The sequence below is a fragment of the Kogia breviceps genome, chromosome 5, assembly GCF_026419965.1.
Source record: "Kogia breviceps isolate mKogBre1 chromosome 5, mKogBre1 haplotype 1, whole genome shotgun sequence".
NCBI classification, from domain to species: Eukaryota; Metazoa; Chordata; class Mammalia; order Artiodactyla; family Physeteridae; genus Kogia; species Kogia breviceps.
In genome coordinates this window covers 84321570-84340366 of record NC_081314.1, presented here as the reverse complement: position 1 = coordinate 84340366, position 18797 = coordinate 84321570, and the positions used below count along the sequence as shown (strand labels likewise).

General features: G+C 38.8%; 1 protein-coding gene across 2 annotated transcripts in view; it reads right to left on the bottom strand.

Annotated features, from left to right (window-relative positions):
- The window catches only part of GPR156 (G protein-coupled receptor 156), a 62446-nt gene extending 48634 nt beyond the window's left edge, over positions 1–13812 (bottom strand). For both annotated transcript variants that reach the window (XM_059064731.2, XM_067034524.1), the window contains exons 1-2: positions 13373–13812; positions 13020–13156 (exon numbers count right to left, since the gene is read on the bottom strand). In XM_059064731.2, the coding sequence (XP_058920714.1) occupies positions 13020–13156; positions 13373–13468 (233 nt within the window). In that variant the 5' untranslated portion in view covers positions 13469–13812. The remainder of the gene's footprint in view (positions 1–13019; positions 13157–13372) is intronic.
- Positions 13813–18797: the final 4985 nt, after the last annotated feature.

Here is an 18797-nt window from a genome sequence, read left to right as displayed (position 1 = left end):
CAGTGAGTGAGGGGTTGTACCAGAAAGGGAGGGTATACTACAGGCCAGTGTAGGTATCTAAGGGAGAGGTCTAGGATTCTAGCAGGCAGTATGCCACCAGGAAAGGAATGATCAGACTCTAAATAGACACTGGCTGCTCCCCTCTGGCCTCTGCCCTAGGGCATGTTGATTTGATAAGAGGGAGGGGGAAAATGAAAACAGATAGGCCATCCAGAGAAAACCATAATTCAAAAAGATACACGCACCCCAATGTTCACTGCAGTGCTATTCACAATAGCCAGGACGTGGAAGCAACCTAAATGTCCATCAACAGAGGAGTGGATAAAAGAAGATGTGGTACATATGCACAATGGAATATTACTCAGCCATAAAAAAGAACAAAATAATGCCATTTGCAGCAACATGAATGGACCCAGAGATTCTCATACTGAGTGAAGTAAGTCAACAGAGAATGACAAATATATGATAGCGTTTATATGTGGAATCTAAAAAAAGACTACAAATGAACTTATCTACAAAACCGAAATAGATTTACAGATACAGAAAATAAACTTATGGGGGCTTCCCTGGTGGCACAGTGGTTAAGAATTCGCCTGCCAGTGCAGGGGACACGGGTTCAAGCCCTGGTCCGGGAAGATCCCACATGCCATGGAGCAACTAAGCCTACGTGCCACAACTACTGAGCCGCGCTCTAGAGCCTGCAAACCACAACTACTGAGCCCGCATAGGCCCACGTGCCTAGAGCCCATGCTCCGCAACAAGAGAAGCCACCGCCATGAGAAGCCTGCACACTGCAACAAGAGTAGCCCCTGCTCACTGAAACTAGAGAAAGCCCGCGAGCAACAATGAAGACCCAACGCAGCCAAAAATAAAATAAATACATTTATAAAAAAAAAAAGAAAAGAAACTTATGGTTACCAGGGAGTGGGAAGGGGAGGGATAAATTGGAAGACTGGGATTGATGCATACACACTACCATATATAAAATAGATAACTAATAAGGACCTACTGTATAGCACAAGGAACTCTACTCAATATTCTGTAATGGCCTATACGGGAAAAGAATCTAAAAAAGAGTGTATATATGTATTTGTATAACAGATTCACTTTGCTGTAACCTGAAACTAACACAACATTGTAAATCAATTATACCCCAATAAATAATTTTTTTAAAAAAGTAAATAGATAGGCCAGATCTAGGAAATTTATACTGCATTCTGGAGCTAACTCTCAACATCCAAAATGGTGTGGCTACTTTGATTTCCATCCAGACTGGTGTCAATATTGGCATAGGTTGGATTTGGTGAGGCTGCAGGGACATCTACACAGTGGGGATGCATGGGGTCCAGAGAATGTTAGTTATAGTCTGAAAGTTGTTAGTGGGGCCTGCTATAATATGAATTTAGTACTAATTTAGACCACTTATTTTCTTGTGCCTACAGCCAAACTATGCCCAGATTCCACGGGTGGGACCAAACTGATAGTTGAAAGTTAATGGGTGGGGGGCAGATACAAAAAGAAGAAGGGTATAGAGGTTATAAGACAATCAGTTCTTTGCAATCCTAGGCTATACAGTAATGTTACTGGTCCACTTTGAAATTTCTCAGGATGAGACAAAACTGTTCAGATATTACATAAACAATATTACCAGTTTGTTTTTCTTTTCTCTTTCTTCTTCTTTAAAAGAGTTTAGAGTACATAAGTACTATGTGCAGGAAAAACATGTTTCTAGAAAATTATATTCACAGATAAGCTTCTCTAATTTGCCAGTTCTTCTCTGCTGAGGCATGTTTTCCAGCAAACAAAATGCACTAATAAATCTATCAGGGACAGAAAGGCAGTGGGGGACAGCTGCAGCCGCAGCATCCAGGAGTGGCAATGATTAATTCCTACATCTGCTCAGTCAGATAGAAGCAAAGGTCACTGTGCATAGATTAGCATCCTGATCACCACCTCCTCCTAACACACACACACACACACACACTCACGTGCGCGCGCATGCACGCACACAGGAATAGCATCTTCCTCCATTGATCATAGCAAAGTTCAAAATGCCTGAAATATGTCTACTGTCTGAAAACTTTCCTCCCCCCAGAAAGCAAGCTCTTTAGTGGGACAGAGATGGAAGAAGGAATAGAATAGGATCAGCAACTGATTAATGTCAGATTACTGTCTAACCTTGTTAACATCCAAATTAAGTGAAAATCTGATGCTCAGCTACATTTATGAAAGCCAAGGGAACAGGAAATTTAAGAACAAATCCTGATGCAGGAATTTGATCAAAGTAAGAAAGGCTGTTATGGTGAAACAGTTGAACACGTGGACATCTGGCATTATGTAAGGGAGGTATTTAGAAGCTGATTCTTTGTCCTCATGTTCAGCAGTCTCCTGAAGACATTGCCACTTCCTATTCATGACTTCTACACTTATAGATACCTGACAGGTTGACTTTTTAAAAAAATAATCTTGGACCAGGAAAGGTATTTTTTAAGTGCACAAATTATAAATGTTTAGATCAGTGGATTATTACCAAGAAAACATCTATGTAACTATCATCCAAGTCAAGAAAAAGAACATTTCAATACCTCAAAACCTCCATTCATAATTATTACCCCCTCCTTCCTCCCTAAAGGTACACCACTATCTTGACTTTTTTTTTTCACTAGCTTGACTTTTAACACTATACTTTAGTTATGCCTGCTTTTAAACTGTATTTAAGGGGAAGCATATAGTACATGTTCTTTTGTAGAGGCTAGCTTTTAAAATTTGTTTGTGAGATTTGGCCATGTTTCTGGGTGTTAATAACTTGTTCATTTTCATTGCTGAATAGTATTTCATTGCAAGAACGTACCATAACTTATTTATTCCTTTTACTATTAAAGGACAGTTGGGGTGACTACAAATAATGCTAGTGTGAATATTCTTTATACAACTTTTGGTGTAAATGTGTATACATTTCTCATGGGAATAATTTAGAAGTGGATTTGCTGGATCACAAGGTATATGAATTGTTAATTTTAGAAAATATGCCATATAAGAAAAATAAGTACTAGGGATGTAATGTACAACATGGTAAATATAATTAACACTGCTGTATGTTACATATGAAAGTTGTTAATAGAGTGACTCCTAAGAGTTCTCATCACAAGGAAAAAGTTTTTTTCTATTTCTTTAATTTTGTTATCTATACAAGATGATGGATGGTCACTAAACTTATTGTGATAATAATTTCATGATGTATGTAACAAATCATAATGCTGTACACCTTCAACTTACATAGTGTTATATGTCAATTATATCTTAATAAACCTGGGAGAAAAAAAATTTCACGGGAAAAAAAAAGAAGATATACCAAATCACTTTCCAAAGGGGTTGTACCAATTTGCATTCTCACCAGGAGCAGACAAGAATTTCACAGCTTTGCATCTTTATCTTAACATTATCTTTAAAAATTTAAGTCATTTGGTGTATATCTCATAGTATTAATTTGCTTTTCCCCAGCCATAGGTAACCTCTACCTACTTTCTGTCTATATAGATTTGTCTATTCTAAGCATTTTAATAAATGGAATCATAAAATATATGGTCTTCTTCTCAAAAAGGGAAAGAAATCCAAACATAACACTAAAGATAGTCTTCATATCAAAAGGGAAGAGAACAAAAGAAAAAAGGAACAAAAAAGAACTAAAAAGAACCCAAAACAGTTAACAAAATGGCAATAAGTACATACCTATCAATACTTTAAAGGAAAATGGACTAAATGATCCAATCAAGCTGCACAGCACAGAGAGATCAGCTTGGTGCTTTGTGTCCACCTAGAGGGGTGGGATAGGGAGGGTGGGAGGGAGATGCAAGAGGGAGGAGATATGGGGATATATGTATATGTGTAGCTGATTCACTTTGTTATAAAGCAGAAACTAACACACCATTGTAAAGCAATTATACTCCAATAAAGATGTTAAAAAAATGATCCAATAAAAAGACATAGACTGGCTGAATGGATACAAAAACACCACTCATATATATGCTGCCTACAAGAGACTCACTTCAGATCTAAAGACACACAAAACTAAAAGCAAGGGGATGGAAAAAAGAATACTCCATGCAAATGGAAATCAAACAAAAGCTGGGGCAGCAATACTTATATGAGACAAATAGACTTTAAAACAAAAACTGCAGCAAGAAACAAAGGAGGTCATTACATAATAATCAAGGGATTGATCCAAGAAGATATAGCAATTATAAATACATATGTGCTCAACATAGGAGCACATATAAAAAACTTTATATTTATATATATATAATAAAACATTCCATCCCAAAGCAGCAGAATACACATTCTTTTCAAGTGCACATGGGATATTCTCCAGGATAGATCATTTGCTAGGCCACAAAACAAGTCTCGGGAAATTTAAGAAAACTGAAATCATATCAAGCATCTTTTCTGACCACAATACTATGAGACTAGAAATCAATTACAAGAAAATAACTGCAAAAACCATAAACATGTGGAATCTAAACAATATGCTACTAAACAACCAATAGATCACTAAAGAAATCAAAGAAGAAATTTTTTTAAAACCTGAAGACAAAAGAAAATAAAAGCACAACAATCCAAAAACTATGGGATGCAGAAAAAGCAGTTCTAAGAGGGAAGTTTATAGCGATGCAAGCTACTTTAGGAAGCAACAAAAAAAATCTCCAATAAACAACCTAACCTCATACCTAAAGAAGAACAAACAAAACCCAAAGTTAGTAGAAGGAAAAAAATCATAAAGATCATAGCAGAAATAAATGAAATACGGACTGAAAAACAATAGAAAAGATCAATGAAACTAACAGCTCGTTCTTTGAAAAGACAAACAAAATTGATAAACCTTCAGCCAGACTCACCAAGAAAAAAGGAGAGAGGGCCCAAATCAATAAAATCAGAAATGAAAAATGAGAAGTTACAACTAGCACCACAGAAATACATTCTTGCTGGGTATGGCCACAGGCAAGGCCCTGACTGCTCCTTAACTAGACCATTTCTCAGGGCTGTGTTTGCAGTGAGGAACCTTGAGGGATGAGGTAACATACCCCACGCCCCAGACAAATAGGCTTGTTACGACTCACTATAAAAGTGATGAATTCCCCAGGCTTAGGTTCCTTTCCTTTAATGGTAGCTCCCTGTGTGTGCAAGTATCATCCATCATGGGCCCTGCATCATCCCCATGGGACTGATGGCATGGGAACCAGCACAAACCCAACATGAAGCTCTGACTACTGCTTTCTACCATGAACAATGAAGTACTTTGTTTCTGACCCAAGAGTCTTGTGTCTTTGCTAGCATAAAATAGTAACAGGCTAAGTTGTTACCTTATAAGTAGGGCAACATCTCATACCCTAAACAATTCTTTTTTAATTAATTAATTAATTAATTTTTGGTTGCATTGGGTCTTCGTTGCTGCGTTCAGGTTTTCTCTGTGGTGGTGAATGGGGGCTACTCTTTGTTGCAGTGCACAGGCTTCTCATTGTGGTGGCTTCTCTCGCTGCGGAGCACAGGCTCTAGGTGCGCGGGCTTCAGTAGTTGCGGCACGCGGGCTTGGCCGTTGTTTCTCATGAGCTCTAGAGCACAGGCTCAGTAGTTGTGGCGCACAGGCTTAGTTGCTCCGTGGCATGTGGGATCTTCCCAGACCAGGGCTCGAACCCGTGTCCCCTGCATTGGCAGGCAGATTCTTAACTACTGCGTCACCAGGGAAGCCCCCCTACACAATTCTTATTACTCAAACTTTTTGATTTTCCAGGTAGTAAAACCCCAGCTACTGGGGATTATTGTGGGAATGCTACTTTCAATTCTGAGAAGTAACAATATGTAAATAACTACCATCTAAATCATTATCACAAATGACAGTAAGATAAGGTCTTAGAATAAAAGATAGTCCTTTAATTGAACAAGTTTAGCTTCATGCAAAACTTATGACATTTCCCTTGTTTTGTGCATTTCAGAGGAGGCACCAGGAGAGCCTCCCTTTTGACATGAAAGGTCTACTTTGTTCCGAGAGTTAATTTGGTCCTTATTAAACTGCATGAGGAATCTAGGAAAAAAGAGTGCATTCTCCCATATCAGTCATTAATACCTAGCACACTTCACAGATGGGTTTTAGGTCACCTAGCAGGGCCCTTTGGAAAAGGACACCAAATATGGTATATTTTTTCACTCATGAGAACCTTCTCAGAAAAATAAGAATGTTTATGGACTACATTTTTAATAGCTTTATTGAGTGTAACTGATATACAATAAACTGTATGATTTTTGAAGATTATATGATTAAGTTTTGATATATGTATATACCTGTGAAATATTCGCCACAATCAAGGTAATGAACCATCACCCCCAAAAGTTTCCACATGCCCTTTGGTCATCCCTCCTTCCTGCTCTTCTGTGTTACCCACGACCTGCAGGCAACCATTCATCTGATCTCTAGCACTACAGATTAGTTAATAATAGATTAATTTTATAGAATTTGTATAATTGGTATTATATAGTATACAATCTTTTTTGCCTGTCTTCCTTCACTCAGCATAATTATTTTGATATCCATCCATGTTGTTCCAAATATTAATAATTATTTTAATGTTGAGTGGTATTTCAGTGTATGGATATACCAAAATTCGTTTATCCATTCACTTGTTGATGGATATTTGTTATTTGCAGTTTTTGGCTATTACAAATAAAGCTGTTATGAACATGGTATACAAGTATGGTATACATATAGTTTAATTTCTCTGGGTAAAAACCTGAGAGCAGAATGACTGGATTATATGGTAGCCATATGTTGAACTTTTAAAGAAACGATCAGGCTGTTTTCCAGAGTGGTTGTAGCATATTACATTCCCACCAGCAGTATATGCCAGTTTAGCCATTTTTTTTAAAATTTCAACCATTCTAATAGGTGTGTAGTGGTATTTCATTGTGGTTTTAATATGCAATTCCCTATGACGAATGGTGTTGACTATCTTTTCACATGTTTATTTGCCATCCATATATCTTCTGTGATGAAGTGCCTGTTCAAACCTTTCACTCATTTTGTTATTGGATTGCTTCTTTTATTATCAATTTTTAGTATTATTTATATATTCTGGATACAAGTTGTTTATCAGATATATGACTTGCAAATATGTTCTTCCAGTATGTGGCTTTCTTTCCATTTTGTTAAGTTTCTCTTTAGAAGAGAAGATGCTTCTAATTTTGATGAAGTTCAACTCATCAATGCTTTATTTTATGGATTTTACTTTTATTGTTGTACCTAATAAATCTTTGCTTATTATAAGGTCACAAAATTGTTATCCTATGCTTTCTTTGAGAAGTTTTACAGTTTTAGATTTTTTTAGATTTAACAGATAGGTCTATGATCCATTTTCAGTTAATTTCTAAACACGGCACAAGATGTAGATCAAAGTTCATTTCTGCATAAGGGTATCCAATTGTTCCAGCACCATTTGTTGAAAAGACTGACTGTCCCTTCTCCACTGAATTGCCTTTGCACCTTTGTTGAAAAGCAGTTTCCCATATATGCATAGGTTTATTTCTGGATTCTATCTGTTCTGTTGATGTATATGTCTACCTTTACCTAATAACCAAACTGTCTTCATTACTGTAGCTTTGTAACATCTTGAAATCAGGTGGTCCTAGTCCTCCAACTTTATTCTTCTTTAAAATTGTTTTGGCTCTTCTAGGTGCTTCATATTTCCATGTGAGTCATAGAACCAGCTTGTCAATTTATACAAAAAAAGGCCAGCTGAATTGTGATTGTGATTGGGTTTAGTCTATAGATCAATAAGGGGAGAATTATCAATATTCAGTCTTCTAACCCATGAACACAATATGTCTCCATTTATTTAGAATTTCTTTAATATCTTTCCACAATGTTTTGTAGTTTTCAGTGCACAAGTATTTCACTTTGTTAGATTTATCCCTAAATATTTCATATTTTTATGCTACTGTAAGTGACATTACATTTAATTTCACTTTTCAATTGTTTTTACTATATAGAAATACAGTTGAGTTTTGTACATTGATCGTGTACCCTGCAATCTTGTTAAACTAATTTATTAGTTTTAATTGTTTTTTTGAAAAAATAGATTCCATTGAATTTTCTATATAGATGATCAGGTGACCTGACGGTAAGCCATTTTAGTTCTTCCTTTCTAAGTTAGGTGACTTTTATTTCTCTTTGCATTGGCTAAAACCTTCACTGTTGAATAGAACTGGTGAGAGCAGACATCTTGCTTCTGGTCACAATGGGAAAGCATTTAGTCTTCTACCAATAAAAATGGTAGGGATGGCAGCTATGCTCACCAGTATATCACCAATGCACACCAAACATAAAATAGATAGCTAGTGGGAAGCAGCCGCACAGCACAGGGAGATCAGCTCAGTGCTTTGTGACCACCTAGAGGGGTGGGATAGGGAGGGTGGGAGGGAGGGAGATGCAAGAGGGAAGAGATATGGGAACATATGTATATGTACAGCTGATTCACTTTGTTATATAGCAGAAACTAACACACCATTGTAAAGCAATTATACTCCAATAAAGATGTTAAAAAAAAATGGTAGGGAGTTAGGTTGAGGGAGTTCTTTTCTATTTTACTTTGCTGAGATTTTATCAGGAATGGATGTTGAACCTTGTCAAATGCTCTTTCTATGTCTATTAAGATGATCATATGGTTTTCTTTTTTAGTTGGTAAACATGGTGTATTATATTGATTGATATATGGACGTTAAAACAATTTTGCATTCCTGGAATAAACTTCACTTTGTCATGATGAATTACACTTTTGATACTGGTTGTACTCAATTTGTTAAAATTTTGTTTAGAATTTTGGATCTATGTTCATGAGCCTATAGTTTTTTTCTCTTCTAAATTCTTTGTTTCCTAACTCATTAGAATAAGTTAGGAAATGCTTCCTTATTTTCAGTTTCTTAGAAGACTTTGTGTAGAACTAGTAATATTTCTACAATACAGGCACAGTTTAGCAGGGTGCCTCTGGCTCAGGGTCTCTCACAAATATACCCCTTGGTGAGCCATGGCTGCAGTCCTCCAAGGCTCGACTGGGGGAAAATCTGCTTCCAGGCTTATTCACACTGCTCTTAGCAGGACTCAGAAGATCTATTTTGAAGCTCACTGACATGGCTGTTAATAAGCCTCAGGTCCTTGATGGCCACAGACTGGAAACATCAGCTCCTGGCCATGTGGGCCTCTCCGCAGGGCAGCTCACAAAATGGAAGGTGGCATCCCTCAGAGTGAGTGAACGAAAGAGTGAGAGGGATCCAAGTTGGAAGCCATAGTCTTTTTGTAACCTTATCCCAAGTGACTAATAAGCAAATCAGTCAGTCTAGCCCATACTCAAGGAGAAGAGATTTCACAATATTGTGACTACCAGGAGGTAGGACTTATTGGAGAACATTTTAGAGACTGCCTACTAAAGTTGTTCATGATATTAACTTATTTTCCTTCTAATATTTATAGAATCTTTAGTGATGACAGCTCTCTCTTCCTTACTTGGGTAGTTATATATTCTCTTTTTTTTTCCTGGTCACTTGGTCTACAAGTTGGTTGATCTTCATAGAGTTTTTGCTTTTGCTGTTTTTTTCTGTTGCTTTTTTGTTTTTCATTTTATCAGTTTCCACTTTGATTTTTATTATTCCTTTCTTCTGTTTATTTGGGGACTCATCTGCTCTTGTTTTCTATTTTGTAAGGTGGATCTTTCTTCTTTATAATATGGAGTTTAGTGCTCTAATTTCCCCTGAAGTACTGCTTTAATGGCATCCAAAAATTTTTGATATATTGTGTTTTCACCTTCATTCAGTTGAAAATACTTTCTGGTTTCCCTTCTGATTTCTTCTTTGACCATGGGTTATTTTAAAGTGTTCTATTTAGTTTCCAAATATTTCAGAATTTTCCAGAGATCTCTCTGTTATGGATTTCTAATTTAATTCCACTCTGGTCAGAGAACATACTTTGTATAATTTGAATCCTTTTAAATTTAATAAGACCTTCTCTAAGGCCCAGAAGATGATCTATCTTGGTAAATGTTCTGTGTGTACTTGAAAAGAATGTGTATTCTGCTGTTGTTGGGTGTAGGATTATACAAATGTCAATTAGGTCAAGTTGGTTGATGGAGTTGTTCAAGTCTTCTGTATCTGTACTGATTTTCTCTTGTAGACTACATTTTAAAATGTTATCAAAAATGCAGGGCTTCCCTGGTGGCTGGTGGCGCAGTGATTGAGAACCCACCTGTCGATGCAGGGGACACGAGTTCGTGCCCCGGTCCGGGAAGATCCCACATGCCGCAGAGCTGCTGGGCCCGTGAGCCATGGCCACTGAGCCTGTGCATCCGGAGCCTGTGCTCCGCAATGGGAGAGGCCACAACAGTGAGAGGCCCGCGTAGCACACACACACACAAAAATGCAGTATTGGTGACTGAACTTGAACATTGCTACATTATTTTTATTTTATTAAAATGTTTTCCTTACTCTGGCACACACATGCATGTGTGTGCACACACAGAGTCACAGTCACAAATTTAGAGACCACAGAACTGGAGTGAAATGAGGCATCTAACTGTGATGCTGCACCTTTGAACAAATTTTACTATTTAAGAAAGCACTTTTGAAACTAGGTTATTTTATGTTTCCTTGTCTGACCTTGTAAGGTACTTAACTGCAAAATGTGTTTTTATTCACAGTGCCTCTTAATATGTTATTTTTTATGCCAAGTCATGCTCCTCCTGCAAGCAAGACAGGCAACAAAATCTTTAGTAGAATGAAACAAATATAGGTGCTTCTACTATAACACTGTTTACAAGTGTTCAGACATATAAATGCTTTTAAAAAAACCTCACATTCTACAAAATTGTGGATAAAAATAATGGGTTATGGGAAAAATAATGTGGGGCCATAACATATGAAACACATTTAACTTTGTAACCAGAATACTAATAAAAAATAATAATTATCTCAATTAAAATACTAGTACTCAGTAAACGTCCATTACCACTTGTACCCAGGATCACAGCTGATTTTTACCGCCTTAAATCTGCAAGACATAGGTCCTTAAGGGCATTCACCTCCAACAGATAACATTGTCATCAAAATCTAATTTGGATCTGTGTTTTCTTCAGCAATCAATTGATTTTAAATACGAGGGAAATGTCTTCTTCATGTCTTCATCTACTCCTGCAACTTCATCAGATGGTGTAGCATTGTAGGTAGAATACCAGTTCTTGAAGCCATTAAACCAGCTACTGCTTGCACTGCTATCATAGTATTCTTAGCTTAAGGCTTCCTTCTTTTACTGTAAGAAAGCTTGCCCCTGGATGCTTTAAACTATTGATTAGCTTGGGAAAAAATTACATATGAACCAATGATGTTATTTTCTTATTTTCCAATTGGGTACTAACTTGCATTATAGAAATGTGTTGTAACTGCAAACAGTATACTCCATAGTTTTCCAACCTTGGAATGTGTGATTTTCCTAGTCTTTTTCTTGGCAGCAGCAACTGTTGGGATTTAAATCTCCTTACTCCCAGGATCACTGAAAACATATTTACTGAGCACTTACTACGTTCCAGTCTGTTCTAAATGCTGCAGACAGTGGTGAGCATGACAGACAAGGTCCTTGTGTTCACAGACTTTACATTCTGGTGGGGGATGTAAACAGGTAAATAAACAGGTAAATCAATAAATATGGTACTATCAGAGAGTGATACTTGCTATGAAGAAAATAAAACAGGGTGATGGGATATGGCATGAGACGTAGAGGGCTGGGTAGCCATTCTGTAGAGAGGCTACCTTAGATAGGATGATCAGGGAAATCCTCCCTGAAGAGACGACATTTGAACCAAGACCTATCAGATGAGAAGGAACTAGTCATGGGACGATCTGGAGAAGACTGTCAGGCAGTAGGAACAGTAAAGTGACAGTAAATCAAAGGCCTTAAGATGGGAGGGGGCTTAGTGTATTTGAGGAATAGAATGAAAAGTGGCTGTGGAAGCTTCAGGGGTGCACCCAGGGCCAAGTGCCACGCCTCACTGTCATGCTGAGGTTGACCCAGCAGATCAAGCCACTGCTGCCTAACAGTTCCATGTCCTCCAAGCCTCAGATGGCCAGTGGCACCCCAAAATGCCTGCAGACAAATCCAACTGACTGACCCTCATCTGAGTGCCAAACCCAGGCAACGGAGCATAATACACTTGATCGCCACAAAGTGTCAGGCTGCTGTGGGGACAGACGAGTTTGGCATCTCTGAGGGGGTTGTTGAAATCTGACATGGGCTCCATCCAGAAATCACCTGTAAACCAGGGAAAGAAGGCTGGAGCAGGGCTTCTCAGGAGGGAGCCTGGGATAGCTAGGGCAGGAGGATGGCACAGAGTGGGAGAGATAGGGTGGGCCTTGAGGGAAGGACTGGATACCAGTGAAGGAAAGATTCTGCAAGTCCCTTCAGAAAAAAGCCATCACTTTGTTTCTTTTGTCAGTCCTGGGTGCCATACACCCTTACCTGGATGAGCCAGTGACTTTCCAACCAGCCACAATTGTCTAGCAGAATAGCCAGGTAGTGGGGCTTCACTATTTTTACGGAAACCTTAGCTTACCCAGACTGGTTCCAATTGTGCTGCCATAAACTTTAATGTTGCTTTGGAATATTTCTCTATGTGCTCTCTATTTTTAATACAAATACCTCATCTTCTCGGAAAGATCTCACCATCCTTTATGAGGAAAGACTCTTCATTATCTTCTTTGGATATCCTTGTAGTAGTTAGCACAAGAGTGGGCCAGACCTTTCTCCTTCTCAAGAGGGAATTGTACTGCAAGGCCAGGCCTCCTTCAGGGACAGCTTCTCACATAGTTTAATGCCACAGTAGAACACAAGCTTTGCTAATACCAGCCAGCAGCTCGTGGTGCCAAAATGACACTAACACTCTGGGTTTCCTGTTTCAGGCAACGAGATATGAGAAACTAGGCATGGGGCTGCTTACCTGTTCTTCCTGCAGCGAATTGTGAAGCCAAGAAAGAAGGCTATCAGTAGAAGTCCACAGCTGAGGAAAGTCCAAACAACACCCAAGAGGGCAGGAGATAATGAAGAAATGGTCTTACTGCTGTGGTGGGAAGAGGTCTGAGAACAGAATGAAGAGAAGCTGTTAGGAACGAAGGCTCTTCTATAGATCAAACATGAACTGCCCCCATCACCTCCAGAGCTGGGACATACATGCCCTGCATAAGCATTTCCTCCTCGTACTTCTCCCAGCTCCACCGCCACTACCATCATCAACAATAATAACAACAACGTGTACATCTAAGCAGCCCCGACACCCCATGGCTGTTCACTTACAATCGTTGTCCTGCAGAGATCATGAAGGGGTCTCCGCTCCAGCTCCTGGCCAGGAAAACCATCACACAATTCAGAGCAGTTTATTTCAGGCTCCATGTCATCATATGCCCCTCTTGGTATGTGCTTATTCACAGCCTTGGTTACCCACCAGCAGATAACCAGAAGATCTCTGAGTAAAACAGAAGAGCAACGCAAATCTTTTCTTCAGAGGTGCCATTTTGAAGCTGGCTCCTGGTGCAGAATCTGGGACGAACAATCCATTCAGGTGGAAGCAGAGAGTTATTTCACTAAGCTCCTTCATCAGACACCCTCCAGGCTCTCCTGGTCCCCTGCTGCCAGTGCAGACCATGTGAGTCAAGAGTGGGCATCTTAGTAACCATTAAGTCACACACTGCGATGATTCTGGCTTGCCACCAGATGGCAGTTGCTGCTCCAAGTACTCTCACACAGGTCTCAAAGGAGAAGGCAATTAAACCTGTTAACAAACAAATGTTATTTATATATAACACACACAAATAAACACAAACACACACATATATGTAAATGGATTATTACAGAAGTTTTAAAATATTTTACACATTTTAACTATATATTTTTATTATATGTAGTTATATACATTATTATATATAACAAAGGTTTAAAATATAGTATATATTTAAATAAATATATTCCAAACCTCTTTAATAAACAATACTTTAAAAACAAAGACAAAGCACACCTAACAATTTATAGATATACAGCTCTACAGTCCCTCTTCTGATCCCTTTCATGGTCCAGCACTACAAAAATTTTAGTTTCAATATGTGAACACATCTTCCTTTTTTCCCTAGTGGAAACCCCCTGCCCTTCAAAGATCTTTCTATGCAACTGAGGGATTAAGCTCTGTCTGATCCTGGGTGGTGGTAGGCTCAGGTGCCCCATACTGTCTGCATACATTGTCTGTTGATTGGTCCTGTTCACTCCTGTTAGCTCAGTGAAGGGAGCAACATTCTATGCCCAGTCGGCTGGGATCTCAAAAGGATATGCAAGCCCTTTGCCAAGAGTTTCCTGTTTGTTTATTTTTAAACTGTTAGACTACTAGAAGTGGGATAGGCTACTCAGGTAATAGGGAGAGAAACTGAGGGTTCTAAGAATTCCCACAGAGTGAGCAAGTGGCCAGAGGATGGTGTTATTTCTCTCAGAAGATGATTGCAATATGAATACTGTGATCTAAAAAAAAGCTCTACCTTGCAGAACAAAAGTAGAAATGCTCAAAAGTAGAGACGCTTAAATTAACTCCAGCAGAAAAGGCAGACATGTCCCCAATACTTTGAAGCAATCTATCCCGTAACAGAGAAACAGATTTGAAATTTTACCAGTGGGAATTTAAAAAAGGATGCCACTTCTGCTTTGTGTTTCTGAAACAGCTTAGCACAGTTTTCTTTTATTGTGGAGAAAACTTGGAAGAGGAAAAAAATCAATTATTATTATTCCAATGGCCACTGAATACAGGACTTGTGTTTAAGCCAGAACAATAGTGACTGGTGTAGAATGCCATCTTTGGATTCTGCATGCTTAGACATGAACAATATAGCACCAGGTGCTGCCCATATATTGGCATCTCATATCTTCCTGAATTATTTACCAGGCTCATTACAATGAAATCCCAAGAGAACTAAAAGCCACTCTATCTCCTGTCAAGACATTTAAATTCTTGTGAAGTCTGATCAGATTACTGAATGCAAAATTAAGGAGTAAATATAAAAATCTGACTATTTGCATCTTAATTTAGTTGAAAATTTAATTGCTAAAAAGATAGTTTTTTTCTTTTTCTTAAAAGTTAGACATCCCCTATTGTGCTTTCTAGCACAGAGCAATATTGGAAGCCACAGGGAGGACTACATGATGGACTGAAAAGTATATTTTTCCTATATTGCCCTTTTAATCATACTGGCAAATAAGTACACTTACATTTAAACCATTATTAAGTCCCTGTTTGTGTATCCTTACATCATATAGATGTGTGTGTGTATATATATAAAACCTCATTTTGTTCTCACGACTGTGTCATGTGAGGTAAACAAGACATCTCCTCGTTTTCACATAAGGAAACTGAAGAGCAGAAAAGTGGAGAATCTTGCTCCAAATCTGCAGAGGCGGGACTCAAATCCAGGAGTTTAACTGCAAGGTCAATGTCCTCCCAGTTAATACCCTGCATGGGGCAGACACCCTGGACTGACCTCACCCCAAGAAGACACCAATGGCCTGTTAGGTTTCTTCATGTTTAGTTCCCAGAGCTTCATATCTATGGGTTCTCTGGTGTGTGGCCCACAACAGTATGTCTATATCAGTAACTCTCAACTGGGGCAATTTTGCACCTCCAGAGGACATTTGGCAGTGTCTAGAGACACTGTGGTTGTCAAAACTGAGAGGAAGGTGCTACTGACATGTGGTAGGTAGAGGCCAGGGATGCTGTTAAACATCCTACAATTCACAGAATGGTCCAAATAACAAAGACTTATCCAGCCCCAAATGTCAATACCTTAATGCTAAGGTAGAGAAACCCTGGTCAACACTGTGGAACTCAGAACGGCTAACAACTTTAAGCCCAAATCATCTTTGGGAGACTCTGTGAACATGACAGGATTATCCAGCTGAACATAAATTTCTGAGTACATTCTAAAGGTCACCTTGGACAGACTGAACTCACTGGCATGGAACTTTGAATGCTAGGCACCCCTCCAGTCCATGGATATCCAGTGTACGAACTTTATAAACCATAATACTAGGCTCTTCCACGGGGCAGGCATTCAATTCCAACAGTAGCACACATTTACAGAGATTCACACATGAAGAAGTGGTGAAACAATGAATGGCTTAGTCATTGAGAGGACAGAGTTGAATGATTTCAAAAAGTATTGAGTGATTGGGAAAGTGGGTGGGAAGTAGTGTGTCAGAGGGGATAATAGTGAGGCATTTGACCATAAGATAGATACAGGATCCAAGGCACAAAGAGAAAGGTCTGCCAGGCTCCTCCAAGAGCAATTCCCATCCCCACTAAAGTCTACAGAGGTATACTGTCTAGTCCACAGACAGTAGCAGGCCCAAGAAGATGAAATGGTAGCGCTTACAATTTATTTGACAGAATCCTGCCTGGTGATTAGGATCAGCAAAAGAGATACTGCATCAACTACACTGTTCCAAAGAGCAAGATGGTCCTTTACAGGTTCACAACTCTCAACAGCCCCCATATCTTTCCACAAAAATCTACCCTATTCTTCTACACATTATTTCTGGCTATTGAAAAACTAGTCCTACAATTACTGTCTTTTAAAAATTTGCTTTGTCGTTGGTACAACTTCTGCTTCTGTTCATGAAGAATTGACTGCTATTGGAATTGCCGTCCTGCTGTAAACACCTCGAAAACCAGACAAAATATACAAAACAACTCTTACCAGATATTGGATAACAGATTTCACAGGACTTTGGAAAACCAATGAGGTGAACCTACAATTGACTGACAGATACAAAGTGAAATATAAATAAATAACTATATCCTTTCAGTGACAAAAATTGATCCCAAGTTACTGCCTGAAGTCAGTTCCCAGGCCACACACAGCATAAGGAGGGAAACCCAAAGAGAGCCTAGAAGTCTTGCTAAGGTAAGGAGAATAGACTGCAGTTTAGGGCATCAGGCAAACAAATTTGTGAGGCAGAGTAATGAAGAAGACGGAGATACCAAGAAAGAGAGTGCTTTGGAAATCTGCAGGGAATCCTCTCAGTCTTTTTCTGAGTATTGATCTAGGCATGAGTGAGAGGAAATTACTTGAAGTGAAAGAAATAACCACTGGTAGGCAGTAGCTGAATATTTCCTGGAGTTCACACAGGGTTGGGGAATACTTTGTGTTCCCACCAGCCAGAGTGGAGAGACCTCATAATATACAGGACATTGGATACAATTCTCAGGAAAAAAATGGGACTAAATAAACCCTAGACTAGAAACTACTCTGGACCTTCCCTAATAATGCTCAAAAGTAAGCCTTAAAAGGATCAGATTGGGCTTCCCTGGTGGCGCAGTGGTTGAGAGTCTGTCTGCCAATGCAGGGGACACGGGTTTGTGCCCCAGTCTGGGAAGATTCCCACATGCCGTGGAGCAGCTAGGCCTGTGACCCATGGCCACTGAGCCTGCACGTCCGGAGCCGGTGCTCCACAACGGGAGAGGCCACAACAGTGAGAGGCCCGCGTACCGCAAAAAAAAAAGGATCAGATTGATCCACAAAAAACTTAACTGCATTCCAGAACAAAACACAATGTTTGTTGAAGGAATACAACAAGAGGCAGCACTCAACAACATAAAATTCAAAATGTCCATCATCAATAAAAAATTACCAGGCATGCAAAGAAGCAAGAAATAAGACCTATAACAATACACTTTAAAAATTCAATAAAAACATACAGAGGGACTTCCCTGGCGGTCCAGAGGTTAGGACACCGCACTTCCACTGCAGGGGGCACAGATTTGATCCCTGTTCAGGGAATTAGGATCCTGCATCCTGTACAGCGCAGCCAAAAAATAGAAAAAAAATACAGAAATAATATAATTGCCACATGAGGACTTTAAAACAGCTATTATAAATATGCTCAAAGATATAAAACAGAACATAAACCAAATGAAAGGAGAAATGGAGAATATATTTTTAAAACCCAAATAGAATTCAAGAGATTAAAATGCAATTATAAAATTTAAAATATAGTAGATTAGACACTACAAAAATAAAATATTGGTGATCCACCAGAGGGCAGACAGCAGAAGCAAGAAGAACTACAATCCTGCAGTCTGTGGAACAAAAACCACATTCACAGAAAGACAGACAAGATGAAAAGGCAGAGGGCTATATGCCAGATGAAGGAACAAGATAAAACCCCAGAAAAACACCTAAATGAAGTGGAGATAGGCAACCTTCTAGAAAAAGAATTAATAATAATGATAGTGAAGATGATCCAGGACCTCAGAAAAAGAATGGAGGCAAAGATCAAGAAGGTGCAAGAAACAAAGACCTAGAAGAATTAAAAAACAAACACCTAGAAGAATTAAAGAACAAACAAACAGAGATGAACAATACAATAACTGAAATGAAAAATACACTAGAAGGAATCAATAGCAGAATAACTGAGGCAGAAGAACAGATTAAAACAATTTAAAAAAAAAAAGAAGAACAGATAAGTGACCTGGAAGACAGAATGGTGGAATTCACAGCCACAGAACAGAATAAAGAAAATAAGAATGAAAAGAAATGAAGACAGTCTAAGAGACCTCTGGGACAACATTAGACGCAACAACATTCGCATTATAGGGGTCCCAGAAGGAGAAGAGAGAGAGAAAGGACCCGAGAAAATATTTGAAGAGATTATAGTAAAAAACTTCCCTAACATGGAAAAGGAAATA